Here is a 17689-nt window from a genome sequence, read left to right on the forward strand (position 1 = left end):
TCACACTGAGGTACCCATTCAATGAGTATCTCAATCACTAAATGTTGGCCAAAACACTTACGGTTTGCAGTAGCAGTCTGGATCTTGGAAGGTACTTGAGCACTCTCCAGTCATTTCTGAAGGTGCTAAGTTAGATCTCCTATAACAGTAGATTGCTCCTTTAAATAAAGAGAAAATCAACAAACCTAGTTCTAGTGACTCTTTTCAATGACTATTGTAATAAACTGAGACTCAAGTTACAAGTTATAAGAGAAGAATTTGGCCATTCGACCCATCGAGTCCACTCCACCATTCAATCATGGCTGATCTCTGCATCCAAATCCCATTTTCTTGCCATCTTCCCATAACCCCTGGCACCCGTTCTAATCACGAATTTGTCGATCTCTTCTTTAAAAATATCCACTGACCTGGCCGCCACGGCCCTCTGTGGCAATAAATTCCAGATTAACTACCTTCTAACTAAAGAAGTTCCTCCTCACCTCCTTTTTAAAAGAGCGCCCTTTAATTCTGAGGCTCTGGTCCTAGACTCTCCCACCAGTGGAAACATCCTTTCCACATCTCGTTTTATATTTAGTACAGAGGAATGGGATATTACATATCATTTGGTACATACCATTTACTTGAAAACATAAGACATGTTAACATGAATAGTTTGTATAAGTATCCAGATCAATTTCACATTTGGCACAATTTTACCAAGAGTACTTTAGATCATTTCTGGATGAAGATGCAATTGCTTCCAAACCATTTTAAAACAATGAACCATGCAATTCATTTTGTATGCCAATATAAAACCAAAATGGTAAAAATACTCAGCAATTAAAATAGCTTTGATGGAAAGAGGAATTAAATCAACGTGTCACGTCAATGACATTCATCACAAGGACTGCATTGTGAGTCCATTACAGGAAGGATATGGAGGCTTTGGAGAGCGGGCAGAAGAGGTTGACCAGAAAACTGTATGGATTAGAGGGGATTAACTACAGTGGCTTGCAAAAGTATTCATACCTCTTGAACTTTTCCACATTTTGTCACATTACAACCACAAACGTAAATGTATTTTATTGGGATTTTATGTGATAGACCAACACAAAGTGGTGCATAATTGTGAAGTGGAAGGAAAATGATACATGGTTTTCAAATTTTTTTACAAATAAAAAACTGAAAAGTGTGGCGTGCAAAAGTATTCAGCCCCCTTTACTCTGATACCCCTAAATAAAATCCAGTGCAACCAATTGCCTTCAGAAGTCACCTAATTAGTAAATAGAGTCCACTTGTGTGTAATCTAATCTCAGTATAAATACAGCTGTTCTGTGAAGGCCTCAGAGGTTTGTTAGAGAACATTAGTGAACAAACAGCATCACGAAGCCCAAGGAACACACCAGACAGGTCAGGGATAAAGTTGTGGAGAAGTTTAAAGCAGGGTTAGGTTATAAAAAAATATCCCAAGCTTTGAACATCTCACGGAGCACTGTTCAATCCATCATCCGAAAATGGAATGAGTATGGCACAACTGCAAACCTACCAAGACATGGCCATCCACCTAAACTGACAGGCCGGGCAAGGAGAGCATTGATCAGAGAAGCAGCCAAGGTAACTCTGGAGGAGCTGCAGAGATCCACAGCTCAGGTGGGAGAATCTGTCCACAGGACAACTATTAGTCGTGCACTCCACAAATCGGGCCTTTATGGAAGAGTGGCAAGAAGAAAGCCATTGTTGAAATAAAGCCATAAGAAGTCCCGTTTGCAGTTTGCCACAAGCCATGTGGGGGACACAGCAAACATGTGGAGGAAGGTGCTCTGGTCAGATGAGACCAAAATTGATGTTTTTGGCCTAAATGCAAAACGCTATGTGTGGCGGAAAACTAACACTGCACATCACCCTGAACACACCATCCCCACTGTGAAACATGGTGGTGGCAGCATCATGCTGTGGGGATGCTTTTCTTCAGCAGGGACAGGGAAGCTGGTCAGAGTTGATGGGAAGATGGATGGAGTCAAATACAGGGCAATCTTGGAAGAAAACCTGTTAGAGTCTGCAAAAGACTTGAGACTGGGGCGGAGGTTCACCTTCCAGCAGGACAATGATCCTAAACATACAGCCAGAGCTACAATGGAATGGTTTAGATCAAAGCATACTCATGTATTAGAATGGCCCAGTCAAAGACCTAATGGCCCAGACCTAAATCCAATTGAGAATCTCTGGCAAGACTTGAAAATTGCTGTTCACAGACGCTCTCCATCCAATCTGACTGAGCTTGAGCTATTTTGCAAAGAAGAATGGGCAGAAATTTCAGTCTCTGGATGTGCAAAGCTGGTAGAGACATACCCCAAAAGACTTGCAGCTGTAATTGCAGCGAAAGGTGGTTCTACAAAGTATTGACTCAGGGGGGCTGAATACTTTTGCACGCCACACTTTTCAGTTTTTTATTTGTAAAAAAATTTGAAAACCATGTATCATTTTCCTTCCACTTCACAATTATGCACCACTTGTGTTGGTCTATCACATAAAATCCCAATAAAATACATTTACGTTTGTGGTTGTAACGTGACAAAATGTGGAAAAGTTCAAAGGGTATGAATACTTTTGAAAGCCACTGTATAAGGAGCATTTGGACAAATTTGGGATTGCTTTCTCTGGAACACTGGAAGTAGTGAGAAATGCCGAGTGCATATAATAATAATAATAATAATAATAATAATAATGAGGCATAGATTGGGTAGACGGTCAGAATTCTTTCCATAGGGTAGAGCGCACATGCACACACACGCAAAGTGGTGGGTACCTCGAACGTACTGCCAGTGGTGGAGACTTCCGGCGATTATTTAAAAAATTCAAAACCGGCCGCGACTAAAAATAGGTTGCCGTTTTAAAAATCAGTAATTTTTTAGTCTAAGCCGGTTGCGATGCTAGTTGAAGGTGGTTGGCGGAGGTTGCAGGTAGTGGAAGTCTTACCTTCTAGTGGAAGTCGTGGCCGGTTTTGAATTTTTTGAAATAATCGCCAGAACATAGAAGAAGCGGAAACCACTTTCAACCATTAGGGAGACTGACAAAAACCTCCGGGAACCGCACGGAAACCTTGGGTGGGGCGCAGTCACCAGAGGTTTCCGTTCAGGTTTCCTAAGTGGGACAGGGACAATGAGAGGCTTTTAGCAGGGATTTGAGGAATATGGATCATGTGCAGGCAGAGATCAGTTTAACTTGGCATCATGCTCTGCATGGACAATGGAGGCTGAAGGGCCTGTTTCTGTGCTGCAGGCTAGTGTTGCTGTTCTGTTGAAGAATTATCAGCCAGAGACATCAAATCTTTTTCTCTCTCCACACCACCGGATACTTTCCATATTTTTTTCTTTATTTCATTTATTCAATTTTTTGCTTTCCAGTTTTCCAAATGTGGTCGCTTTGGATATAAAGGCATAGATTCAACATTATCAATAGAAAACGCAATTATATTTGAGTCTTTTAATCCCAACCTGCTGAGGATACTTTCTTAAATGTACTTATGACAAACATAAAAATACAGATGTTGGAAAAATTAAAAATAGATGCGGGGAACAGGCAGAGGATTGAATTAAGGCAGCTAATTCTATTGAGGATTTGTTTGGAAAAGACATAGTGGTCCAAAGGACCCATTCCAATGCCTTTAGTTTAGTTCAGAGATGCAGCACAGAAACAGGCCCTTCGGCCCATTGAGTCTGCACCGACCAGCAATCCCCGTACACTAACACTATCCTATACACACTAGGGACAATTTTCAATTGTACCTAGCCAGTGAACCTACAAACCTGTATATCTTTGGTGCACAAGAAGAAATGGAAGATCACCAAGAAAACCCACAGGGAGAACGTACAAACTCCATACAGACAGTACGCGCAGTCAGGATCAAACCTGGATCTCCAGTGCTTTAAGGCAGCAACTCTACCACTGCGCTACAGTGCTGCCTTGTATTTAGGTAGTTGTGGAATGCTGAATATCTCTTACTGTCAGAAATCTATGATTTACTGATCTAACAATTAAAGTACCTTGAAAAAATATCCTTACCTCCAAATAACGTCAGGTTGAACAGAAAACTCAACCAATGAACACCTTTCACATCCTTAGAACTCCAGGATCCATGTTGAACTGTAATCACTAGACTTGTGCCATTAAATAAATCTTAAACAGAGTGGTAGTGTTATCATGTCATGCAATTTAAACTGGCAGGAAGAGAGAAATGGCGAGGACAAAAATCCAACCCAGCTCAATCTATTGAACAACATTCACAGGAAGTGAGTGTACAGATGTTGATATTTACTATGGTTATGTTGTCCTAAAGTATATAAATTATGAGCATTCCAAGTCTTATTTAAACAATGACCTACATCAAAAAGGTACAGGGTTGCGAGTGGCACCAGTGAAACTGTGAGCAGATCACCACTATGAGGTCATATGCTAGGCCATGCGGGGCCCATCATATCTACTCCACCATTCAATCATGGCTAATCTATCTCTCCCTCCTAACCCCATTCTCCTGCCTTCTCCCCATAACTCTGACACCTGTACGTAGAACAGGAATAAAAACTATCAACCCATTAATCCCCATAGAATAATCCCATCAATAAAACATCTCCCAATGAAGAGGTTACATTTTGTATCGCATATCATATTCTTGGTCACATATTAATTAATTTGTTTTAAATACTCGTTATTTCGGGTTTTAAAGTTAACCGAGCCTAAATTTGTAAGTGGACAAAACACAGGATTAAGTGCTTATTTATTCAAAAGCTGCACCTGTACTCAAGTTTATGGACATATGAAATTGTTTTATTTGCACTCCAGATTGGCAGATTATCCAAGAGGTAAAAAAAAAAAAAAAACCTTATTGGTAAATATTAGGCAACTATTCTGATCACTACTGAAATGATAGGCTGAAAAGTTAGACTTTAGATTTCAAATGTAGCCCGGGAGTTTCTGGTGGAGGAGGAATAACTTTATGATTTTTTAATGACGGTCAACAGAAATAGTGAAGTGTTTCAGTGCTGGGCGCACCATTCTAACGTTATGGCTAGTGTAGAAAAGGTCGTGACCTTAAAAGAACAAAAGTTAATATATCATTCATTACTGACCGACCCTGAATTAATAGCCACAATGTACAATAAATTGGTTTCACATCAAATTTTAAACACATGAATTCATTGAAATAAATAATGGATGGGATTTATATAGCGCCTTTCTAATACTCAAGGCGCTTTACATCACATTATTCATACACTCCTCAGTCACACTCGGTGGTGGTAAGCTACTTCTGTAGCCACAGCTGCCCTGGGGCAGACTGACGGAAGCGTGGCTGCCATTCTGCGCCTACGGCCCCTCCGACCACCACCAATCACTCACACACATGCAAAGGTGGGTGAAGTGTCTTGCCCAAGGACACAACGACAGTATGCACTCCAAGCGGGATTCGAACCGGCTACCTTCCGGTTGCCAGCCGAACACTTAGCCCATTGTGCCATCTGTCGTCCCACGGATAACCAGCTCCAACCATCAGAATATTTGCAATTTTCGTGAATGCAGTACTATTTAAGCTTCATGGTACTTCGAATTTGGATGTAATTATGCAATTCATGTTAATTTAAAAACCAAAGCAAAACGTTAAAATTAAAATGTCCTTAGTAGCAAACATATTTACATAAAGTGAATTACATTTACTCCATACCTGCATATGTTCTATTACAATACATATGTTATTTAAAACTGTATTACTGACTTGAAGAGTAAAGGATAATATACAACATGGAAGCTAAACATTTCTGTAAATGATACAGAATTATACAGAAATGATTTGTATATATGCAATAAGGACATCTCAACCACATGTGCAGAATCCACACTTCAACCCAATAATTAATTTTACTACAAAATAGTTACGCCAACGAGATTTGGATTCTGCAAAGAGTGGCTGCAAGAAAACGTTTCTGTGCTCATGAAGATGAAGTCTGACAAAATGTATAGTTCTGATGTAATAACATATATTCAATATAATAAAATTAACAAAACCTTCAGTGATCACAATGAAAGAAACACGAAGGCTAACATGTTTCTATAAGTAGTAGTAGGTCTTATTGAATCAGAACCTACAGCTGATCTATACTCTCGACTTACACAAAAATGCTGGAGAAACTCAGCGGGTGCAGCAGCATCTATGGAGCGAAGGAAATAGGCAAGGTTTCGGGCTGAAACCCTTCTTCATGCTCTCGATTTTATGAGTGGAACATTTATCTGCATGATAACTATAAGAGACCGTGAGACCAGGCGAGCTTTTACCGTTGCCTTATGTACAGAGCTTATTAGAATGTGCAGTGTTTGTGATGAAATACAATCCTTGCTGATGATCTCCCTCTCTTATTCCACTCCTTTCAAACACACACACATACACACGCACTGGAGTGTTCCCAAAACTATTAAAAGAGATCGGCTAATATGAAGGAACAACCCTGGCATGTAGTGCTTAGAAAGTTACAATTATTTCTCAGTGGAGAATATTGATCGCAGTTTTGAATATTATAGTTGAGCTTGAAGTTATTACGAACAAAGATTCCAACACCTGTGATTGTGACAATGCTATCCTGCATTTATTCCCATATGCCAGAAAGAATCAAGTTTACATTCAGATGTACTAAAGAAAGTTGCTAAAACATTCATGAAAAGACAGCATATTCAAGACAACATAATGTAACAAAAATCCATTTTTCATGTAAACCATTTAGATTCTGTAGATTCACAGTTACCCTATGTCAGTCCTCTGCATATGAAAGCACCATGAAACTGAAATCAAAATAGGCCAAAGTGAAGCAGTCATTTCAAATCTTCCAAAGAAAACACTGCACTGAAATGGTGGCTTTACTCTTCCACGTAGGCAATTAAATTTTTCTCATTCTTCCAAGTCCCAAACTATTCCATCTGCAAGCCAAAAGGCAGTCGGTGTCCATTTTGTTCAGCACTCCAGTTGTACATTCAGTGTTAAACTATAGCACGCAGAAAAGGTCAAGAGAATTTTATTTTATTTTTTTTAAATGTTTCCAACCTGTCAACAAAAGAAAACTTGGTCCATTTACTGATGTCCAACTGCACAAGGCATCTACTTCAAGCCAGTTCATACATTACAAAAATTGGTCATATTCTACAAAAAGTAACCAATATGACCAAAACAAAACAAAACATAAAAACAAGTAAATTAGAAAGTGAGGTAGTTAACAAAATTACTTCAAGTTCTGGGGCCCACCCTCCCCACTTCCCTCGTATGCTACAAGTGGGTCTCCTTTGGCTAAAGCACAAATGGTGTACCATCCACAAATTAAACAAGTTACCTGGCTTAAACCAGGATATGTTTAAATTGATCAAGAATGCACTCTTGTTTTATCAGTATTAAACAGAAGGAAAAGGTAAGTTCAAATTTAATTGTGTTGGACATTCTTAAATTTAATTGTCACCTGTATTTTTTTTTACGTAAAAGGTCAAACACTACCCTTATTAACATGGGTAGTTGCCAAGTTCTTCAAGATCTCACAAGCCAATTGTATGAATTTCATATCAAAATGACTGGGTTTCTAAAGAGTTTCACCTCATGACATTTTCCTCACACCCATCCACTCTTCGAAACCAAATGACATGCCGATTATTAATTTATCTAAGAGCATGCATCATTTTCATAAGATTGCAGAAATAATATTAATTAGTTTTAAGTTGTGTCATGGAAAGTAAAGGATGTGTTTTTCCATAAATATTTGTTTTGCCGGCATTTAAAAAAAAATGTCTTCCCCTGATGCAACGACTCATGCCACACCTTAATTCTGTAGATGCCTGCAGACCGTAATGTGTCCCTTTGGCATTCTACACTTGTTATTATGGGTAAGATCATTTTCTGGAGGGCATCACAGCCAAGCCTCACACTTCCTCCCCAAATCACTAGGTACAAAGTTACTGAAAAAATACCAGTGGTCTGATCAAGACTATTGTGCCTCCCCAGATTAGATGCAGTGAGATGAATTATATTGCTGCACCTATGTTTTCCTTGGGGGAGAGGGGGAAAACATCTCATTTATTCCTACATTCCCATCACTGCTAACCCTACTTATATTGCCAGCTGAGCATCAGAGGAAGTAGCTAATATAATCTTGGATTGTTAATCTCAAACAATATAAACAAGGAAAAAATATTTATTGAGTACATCGTCCTATAAAGGCATCTCGTTTTCTTGAATTTTATTTAAAACAAGAGTTCATTCAAGATTTTTTTTTTTTGATGGATCAGTCCTCATCAAATTCTAGACAAATGGCACCAATTGACATTCTAGAACAGTTACCCGCATAAATGGTTAATGTATAAACAGCAAAATACAAATTACACACATTCGCAAAGACATATCTATAGTAGTTTATGGAAATGATTCATTTCAATTTCTACTAATTTCAAAACTATCACTAGTTACAGAATTTATTTCAATCTTTGGATTCATAAGGAATTTGCAGTAAAATTCATGAGAAAGGCTGTACACTTCAAATATTGTAAACTCAAGTCAATATTGTAAACGCTTCACTTTGCAAGACCCGCTTTATTTTTTTTAGATAAATCCCAGAGAGTTTTATACACTAAATTTGCAAAGCAATGATTGTACTCATAACATAAATTCAGGGAGATACCCAGCAGTTTTGTTAGAGACAGCTACAGTAAAAAAAATCTATTTTACATATTTTGGGATTATATGAAAATAGTAGCCATATTGAGGTCTGTGGTTGTTTCTTTCATAAAACCTAAGTCTAAAACCTACTCTACTCTGCACATTTGCTACAGAATGTCTTATTAATTAACAGCTATTTTGCTTTCTTCCACAAAATGGGGGAAGTGAGGTGTTGAAACATTTTCAGAGCTAGGTTTTTCCGCATTAGTAATTGCTGGGTTGATGGCAGACTGGGATGCATCCAGTTTGGAAACTGCAGTGCTGGTGCATACAACAGATCCACTTCCCACACTAACTGTGATGGGAGGGATACCACCATTCTGAATCACGGAGATCTCGTTGGTTTTCAAAGCCAATCCATTGGTAAGCACGGTGGCGTACTGGCTCCAGACACTTGGTTCAATATTCATTGATGGAACCATTAGATCCCTCTGGAACATCTCGGAAAACTTCTTTGGGTCATTGCCAATCAGTATCATTGGGCTATCTAGTGAAAGTCTTCTGCCACGTCTAGCAGAATTATTCCACATGTGAGTTCCAACGTGGACCTGCAAAACAAAAGCAAAACGCATTTTAGATACAATGGTTCAGTTATGCAACGCATGTGCAGAGTTCCAGCACTCCCCGATTAGAAACAACCAACATAAAATATCGTCTACGAGTTAACTCTGCAAAAATATACTTTTCCCTCCCTCCTAATAAGCAGGCACTCAAGATGTTTCTGTCATAATTAAATTCCATTAGTTTCAAATAGCAGTTCTCACCAATGATGCACACTTTCTCAATTCTCTGCAAAGGCTCACTACATGTTAAGTGAGGGAGGGAGGGAGGGAGGGAAGGGGTCATAACATATTTGAGCCATAACTCTTCACCCAACATTCACACATGTTCTGTGGCCAGTGCTGGAGAGCGTCAATCAACACCAAAACCTGCACTACTTCCCCCTCTCCCCAAGCACAGGAGCAATGAAGCATATTGAGTCTTCTCCTACAACTACATTGAGATCAGTTAATTCGGCACAAACCAGAGATCAAACCTGTGACTTCCATCTATATTGCCCAGCACATTAGGTAGCACATATTGAAATATTGTTAGAAATTTGACCAAAATCTTTATTAAAAATACTTGAGTACCAGATTAGCTTTGCCTGAATTTATCTGGACTTTGAGGAAATGCTGGGGCCAAGTCAAAAATCTGTCAGCAACTTCTACAATATCCACATGCACAGTTTAAAAAAAACAAAAAAAAACACAGGGATCCAGAGTTACCGCTAGAAATAACCTGCTTCTTTACAGGACAGTAACAGTCTGTGCTGAGAAGCTCAACACCGCAATTCATTGTAATGATCGAGATCACGTTGAAATCATTACAATGATATGAACCTGGGTACTTGCTCTCAAGTCGCCCACTAAATATGCACAAAAAACTGCCAATAGTCCACTCAGAAGCAAGTGAATTTTTAAAGAGCACAACTGCCAAAAGATAAAGTGGGATAATGATATTTTAAAGAGTGGACTCTCAATCCTTCAGCAGTTAATTCATTCAAGTTAAAATGTACATTTTTAAATGATGTTCAGTCTAAGCTCATGTAATTTTTACTTCCTTTACATGGTGTATAATTAACTTGTTTCCTAATTATACATCCTGGTTTAGACTCCATGCATTTCAAGTAAAAAATACTACAATCTGATTAGTCAAAGAGCTTGCTGTCTCTTACCTTGTTCAGATGGCAAAGGTTATTTTCAGAGGCTTCTGGACTGGATGTCAGATTAGCACAGATCAGCCCCAGAAACTAGAGAAATCTTTGTGGGCATCTGTCAGCCAGGTGAACGGCTAGCACCATTTCTTTGCTACTAACCATTAAAATCCAGGCCAAATACTTAGACTTTTAACATGCACTGAAGCATTTTTTTTTCTCTTTCAATCTGAACAAGTTACCTTGAGGTTTCCTTTCGTTGTAAAAGCTCTTCCACAGATGGTGCATGCAAATGGCTTTTCACCAGTGTGCGTGCGTTCGTGAATCTGGAGAGCACTTGCTGAGGAGAAGCTCTTTCCACAAGTAGGACAGTTGTGTTGTTTAGGTGTGCGACGGGGTGGAGGTGCCAAAATAGGTGGCATGACTGAAGCCATAGTTGATGGGGTAAGAAACTGTGCAGTGGTTGCTGCTGGTCGTTCTCCATGGTCGCTTACTTCCACTTTAATCAGACAAGGAGGTGCCCTGATAAAGGAACCTGCAGGAACTTGAACAGCACCTAAAAACATACAACAGTTTTTCACTGTTTAGTCTATTATGGGTTGTAAATTATACATGGTGGATCCCTTACTGTAGCCAATCCTCAGTTATCATTCTAGAATTTTCTATCTCAGGCCAGAACACTAACGCTTCAGGAAAAGCTAGGCAAAATGAAAAAAAAAACCCGGCCAATTCAAGTCAACTAAATGATATAAGAAACACACATGCAGCAACTCAAAATGTTAACTCTCATTTTTTCTCCGCTGATACTGTCAGACCAGCTGAGTGTTGATAGTCATTTTCTTTTTCATTCTAGATTTCCAGCGTCTGCATTTTTGGGGCACAAACTTCCCAACTTGTTTGGGAAACAATGTCGCTATGACAAAGATATAGACAAGTAACACCAATATACAAATTTAAGATTCAGCTCTGTTGTACAATTCAAACTGCATTATTTCCTGTTTTCACTAATACATGGGCTACTTTACAATTGCAACACATGTAGACGGAGTGGTAAAGGTGGCGTATGGTGTGCTCGTCCTCATCAGTCATCAAGTACAATGCCAGGAAGTCATGTTGCAGTTTTACAGGACTTTATGAGCGTATTTGGAGTTCTGGTCACCCCATTAATGGAAGGATGTGAAGGCTTTGGAGATGGTGCAGAAGAGGTTTACCAGAATGCTGTCTGGATTAGAGGGTATTACCTACAAGGAGAGGTTCGATAAACTTGGATTGTTTTCTCTGCAAAGTCAGAGGTTTTGGCAAGACCTTAAAGAATTATGAGAGGCATAGACACGACAGTCAGAATCTTTTTCCCCACTGCGGAAATGTCAAAGACTAAAAGAACATAGCGTTAAGGTGAGAGGTATGATAGTTGTTCTTCTGAAGTTGGTAGATAGACACATGAATATGAATAGAATGGAGAGATATGGATTATATTATTTTTAACCTGGCATCATGTTCAACATGGGTATTATGGACCGATGGGCCTGTTCCTGTACTGTTCCATGCATGTGAACCAATAAATTAGCAAGAACCCATCAAACAAACTAATTGTTCTAAGGCACTCAAACATATCCAAGTTTATTTTCATCCATCTTCCAGATAGCATCGAAAATGAGAGAAAACGGGCAATTTTTAAACTCAACCATTTTTTTCTATACTTGTTTACCACGATGAAGGAATTGCAGGCTTTAGATTTTTGTTTTATTAAAAAAATGGATCTTTTCTTTTGGGAGCCAGGTTGGATACTACTTAGGTCGCAATGTGACGGGTGGCTCACCCAGCCACAGTGTCATATACTCCTCCTCTAATGAGTCATCACTATTCTGAAAGTGCGGGTGGAGTTCCAAATAGGTGTCGGTCATCCCTGAGCTATCACAAGGCAGATGGCTGTCACCTAGTGGCACCTGGCTGAAATAGTCAGCTGTAGTACTATTTAATGGAGACTGCCCTAAACTGCAAATGGCTTAAAAAATAAGATTTTTTTTTTTTAAACATTATGCCCACAAGATATTTTAAAAAATGATTCTTATTAATGGAGATAGGTACATTGTGCCAGGAGAACTATAGTCCAGAAGCTTTGTTACCCAAAACCCTTCTTTGTCACAACAAATCTTGGTATCCTTAATAGTCAGTGAAGTTACATTGTAAATCATCGTACATTCAGTATTTTTGGACTCACAACTATGGAAAAAAAAATGGAAACACAAGAGGCTGCAGATGCTGGTATCTTGAGCCCAAAAAAAATAAAAACAAAATGTTAGAAGAACTCAGCATGCCTGGCAGCATCTGTAGAGGGAAATAAACAGAGTGTTTCTGATCAGGACTCTACATCAGGTACTTGAAGTATGAAGAAGGGTTCTGACCAGAAACATCGTCTGTCCATTTCCCTCCGCAGATGATGGAAGAATTTTGGGTTGCACTAATGCCATTCACTTTAGAATACCTTTTTTTAGAAAATTCCCATGATAAGACAATCAACTAGCCAACCAAGGTAGACATCAGATTACTTGCTTCATGTGTCATATCAATTTTAGGATTAAGGGGTTTAATTAACAATACTATTTGTTTATTGTATCCAGTAGAAGAATATAATTGCGGCATAAAAAGGGAAAGGTTGTTCAAGATGACAGTGAGTGGAGGCTTATGAGGATGATGTTTCTTTTTTTTTTTTTTTTTTTAAACACTTTCTGGATTAAAATTGAGTTCAGCAGGAGACTGATCAGTAGGAAATAAGGAACACCATGCTTAAATAACACAATTTTACTTATAATTGAATTTATAATTGAGTTTAATCATCAGGATCAATGGGTTTAAAAAAAAATTAAAGACTGTTTTCTGTTCAGTGATGCAAGTTGTGAGAAATAAATCAGTTTCTTACTTTACATAGAATAGTGCAGCTCAGCAACGGGCCCTTCAGCCCACAATACCTTGCTGAACATGCTGCCAAGTAAACTAATCTCCTCTGCTTGCACCGGACTATATATCCCTCCTTCTCCATGTGCCAATCTAAAATCCTCTTACATGCCAATATCATATGTGCCTCTACCACCACCCCATGGCAGCACAATCCAGGCACCCAACATTTAAAAATGTCCCTCACAATTCCATTAAACTTTGCCCCTTCCACCTTAACGCTGTGGCCTCTATTCTTTGACTATGCCCTCTAGTCATCAGTTTCAGAAGCTTAAGCAAATTCAAATGGCGGCATGTGCAATGTCACATAAGAGACACGACAAGAGTCACGCCGCTACCAAAGCAGTTAAACAAATGCTCTAGATTGCAATTTACTTGCAGGAATAGCTAGTGATGCAAATATCCAGCAATACCCAGACTAACATCTGGTGTAATATTTGCAAGATCTAAATGATAGCAGGTTGACTGGCACCTCAAACGATATTTAAAATTAGCGATGGTTCAATTTTTGACGTGGTTAAACTGAGCAGAATCAGCAAAAACTTGGCGATAGATTCATGAGAAGTTTTGGCAAGCAGGGAAAGAAGAGTCAGGAAGGCAGACAAGGAATGACAATGAGATTTAAAAGATGAATAATGACACTGGCCAATTTTGTGGTTAAGGTTTGAATTTTTACACTCAGTGAGAAGCAGAGGAACAATCTATTTTTTTTAAAGAATGCTCAATTTTGAAAGATGAGTTCTCTATCAAAGAAATGCAACGTGTTGTTTAAACTAACATTTATGTCAGGTTACTGGAACAGCAGTTATAAAAATATTAAAATGGCACGTGAATTACATGCACAAATCCTATGCCTTTTTCTGCCTGATTCTGCATCAGTCTATGGGCAAACCGTAGGATGTGGGTTGATAAGACATTTAATAATAATATTACATAGGACAATTCCGCATGTTAATTTAGTTACGAAAGTTATAATTAGGTTGGAATTCAGCTATAGAGCATACAAGTACAAATATTTTAGATCAATTCTGCACGTCAGCCCCTGAACAGGAAGGTAAAAACCGAGCAATTTCTACTCAGCTCAAATTAAACAATGGCTACAAGATGGTGGCCTGTCAGAATTCATTATATGAGCAGCATTAACATAACACTTTCCAAATTCACACCATGGTGGACTCAGAAGGGTGCAGGCAGAATCTGGACAAGAGGACAAAATTAAAAACTGCAAGACCACCTTTAGTGGACCGTCTATGGAACAGGTTCTCAACTTACGTAGGAAAGAACTGCAGATAGACACAAAATGCTGGAGTAACTCAGCGGGACAGACAGCATCTCTGGAGAGAAGGAATAGGTAACGTTTCGGTATGGTCTCGACCCGAAACTACACCCATTCCTTCTCTCCAGAGATGCTGCCGATCTCGCTGGGTTACTCCAGCATTTTGTGTCTAGGTTCTCAACATAACTAGTTGTATTCTTTGAGGGAATTGAGAAATATCTGGATTAAAAGGGAAAACAGTTTGTTTAAAACCCAAATTTCACAAAGATGCGTGGCACATTTTGGGTTGTTGACAAAATTAAGGCATGCAGTATTACAATACCATGGGTTAAAGCTATAGCCTAAACACTTCAGTGAAAACACTACCCTGCTAAAGACCACATCTTTTAGGTGAGACACTAAATTGGCGCTTCAGCTTCCCTCTCAGGGAAGGCAGTGGTACAAAAGATTCCATGCTACATTCTTATTTTTTTTTAAATAGATCTCAGTATCTTGTCCAATATTTACAAAGATATAACTAACTCAAACAATTTGGTTAATGGCTTGAGATCCTCGCAAATTGTATTACTGATGTGTAGGAAGGAACTGCAAATGCTAGTTTACACCGAAGATAAACACAAAAGGCTGGAGTAATTAAGTAGGTCAAGCAACATCTCTGGAGAAAAGGAAAAGGCAACGTATGGGTCTCAACCAGAAATTCCTTTTCTCCAGGCATGCTACCTGACCCGCCGAGCTGCTCCAGCATTAAGTGATTGTCTTAGATGTGTTAACAACATGGGTATGGATGAGTGGGTCAAGCAATATGTGCATGTTTTGCTGGCACGCTTCAATGGCAGTGTGAGCTTTGATAAGGATATAGAGAAATCGAGGGATATATTCAGACTAAACAAATGGCCATCACAACAATGCAAGGTCATCCATTGGAACATTGAAAAATAGTGGTATTCCTGAGGGATTGGTGTGTATTTATAGATGAACCACTGAAAGTTAGAATGCGCACACACACACAGCAAGCAATTAAGGCAGAAGGGTAGCTTGTTGTACGATGATCTGAATAGTCCCATACCCAGCCTAGCCGACCCAATGTTCTGACTTAATACACCTTTGTCATCCAATCAGTAGATTTTGCACCAGGCTCCAGTCACCAATAACACATCTCTCTCCCTCCCTCCATGCTCATTTCATTAATATCCTTATCCTTGAGATTGCATCATACATACTAAGTGAGGTACCAATGTACAAGAGTAGTGGCATCTATCTCCAAGTATTCAGAGATCTGACGTGATCACTTCTGGGGTATAATGTGTAGGTCGGGCCTCCCTACCTATTAATACTATTGAGGAAGTGAACCAAATGCTCACTAGATTAATTCCTAGATTCAGAACACAAAATGGTACTATCATATGCTGAGAGAATGGAGCGGCTGGGCTTGTATACTCTGGAATTTAGAAGGATGAGTGTGGATCTTATTGGGAACATAAGATTATTAATGGTTTGGACACACTAGAGGCAGGAAACATGTTCCCAATGTTGGGGGTGTCCAGAATCAGGGGCCAGAGTTTAAGAATAAGGGGCAAGCCATTAGACCGGAGATGAGGAAACACTTTTTCCACAGAGTTGTGAGTCTGGAATTCTCTGCCTCAGAAGGCAGTGGAGGCTGGTTCTCTGGATACTTTCAAGAGAGCTAGATAGGGCTCTTAAAGATAGCAGTCAGGGGATATGGGGAGAAGGCAGGAACGGGGTACTGATTGTGGATGATCAGCCATGATCACATTGAATGGTGGTGCTGGCTCGAAGGGCTGAATGGTCTACCCCTGCACCTATTGTCTATAATGCGCTAGCATATTTCAGCTGATTCTCTACAGGACATGGATAGATGACGTTTCAGGTTGGGTCTCTTCAAATTCCTAGGTGAGCAGGCTTGTTATACAAGGTGGCAGGTTAAGTCTACACGCTTGGTAGTTTATAAGTCTGAGGGGCAATCTCATCAAAATGAGCAAAACTCTTAGCGGTGACAGAGAAGGTGCAGAGTTAATGTTTCTCCATTTGGATTGCTTGGAACCAGAGCAACAAAATAAATAATTAGCCATTCAAAACAAAGATAGGGAGAAAAAATTTTCTCCCGGAAGGTGCAGAATACTCAAGTTCACTATCCAAGGAGGCTGTGAAGACTCAATGGCTTGTATAATATCAGGAAAGTGGTGGTGAGCTAAAAAGGCAGTCATGCTCTTATTGAATGGCACAGTGGGCACACCGGGTGGAATGACTCACCCCTACATCTAATGTTCTTATGCACAAATTAGCTGCGACTTGTCATACAATAACTACAGATTGAAACTATTTTGCTGTAAAGCTCTGGCACACCCCTGATATTGAGGGATCCCTCCAAAATGTCTTTAATAGATGGTGACAAGATGTTTAGAGTTTGAGTACACATGGAAAGCAAACGGTGATAAAGGAGAGATTTTTTAAATTGTCATGGTGGAGGATTGCCATTGCCTTCAGGAACAATTAGTTGATGGAACTTAAAAGAAATAAGAGATCACATTAACAGGGAAAGATATAGCTCTGAAATTACATGCATCCATTCCAAAGTTTAAATTATTATTTTTCAGGGAAATGGTTGGCTAAGTGAAATTTATTTTTAAAAAAGGTTGGGTGATTTTCATAGACAGACACAAACAGCTGGTGTAACTCAGCGGGTCTGGTATCATCTCTGGATAAAAGGAATAGGTGACGTTTTTGCTATTGAGGGAGTGCAGCGTAGGTTCACGAGGTTAATTCCCGGGATGGCGGAACTGTCATGTGTTGATAAAATGGAGCGGCTGGACTTGTATACTATGGAATTTAGAAGGATGAAAGGGATTTTTATTGAAACATATAAGATTATCAAAGGTTTGGACACGCTAGAGGAACATGTTCCTGATGTTGGGGGAGTCCAGAACCAGGGACCACAGTTTAAGAATAAGAAGTAAGCCATTTAGAACGGAGATGAAGAAAAACTTCTTCACAGACGGTTGTGAATCTGTGGAATTCACTGCCTCAG

The 17689-nt window shown here is 39.3% G+C and overlaps 1 protein-coding gene across 1 annotated transcript in view; it reads right to left on the bottom strand.

The window, feature by feature from the left end:
• Positions 1–6589: 6589 nt before the first annotated feature.
• The window catches only part of sall4 (spalt like transcription factor 4), a 43668-nt gene continuing 32568 nt past the window's right edge, over positions 6590–17689 (bottom strand). Inside the window, exons 3-4 of the mRNA XM_033041552.1 lie at positions 10655–10968; positions 6590–9264 (exon numbers count right to left, since the gene is read on the bottom strand). Of these exons, the coding sequence (XP_032897443.1) occupies positions 8839–9264; positions 10655–10968 (740 nt within the window). The 3' untranslated portion in view covers positions 6590–8838. The remainder of the gene's footprint in view (positions 9265–10654; positions 10969–17689) is intronic.

The sequence above is a fragment of the Amblyraja radiata genome, chromosome 23 (assembly GCF_010909765.2).
Source record: "Amblyraja radiata isolate CabotCenter1 chromosome 23, sAmbRad1.1.pri, whole genome shotgun sequence".
Lineage (NCBI taxonomy): Eukaryota > Metazoa > Chordata > Chondrichthyes > Rajiformes > Rajidae > Amblyraja > Amblyraja radiata.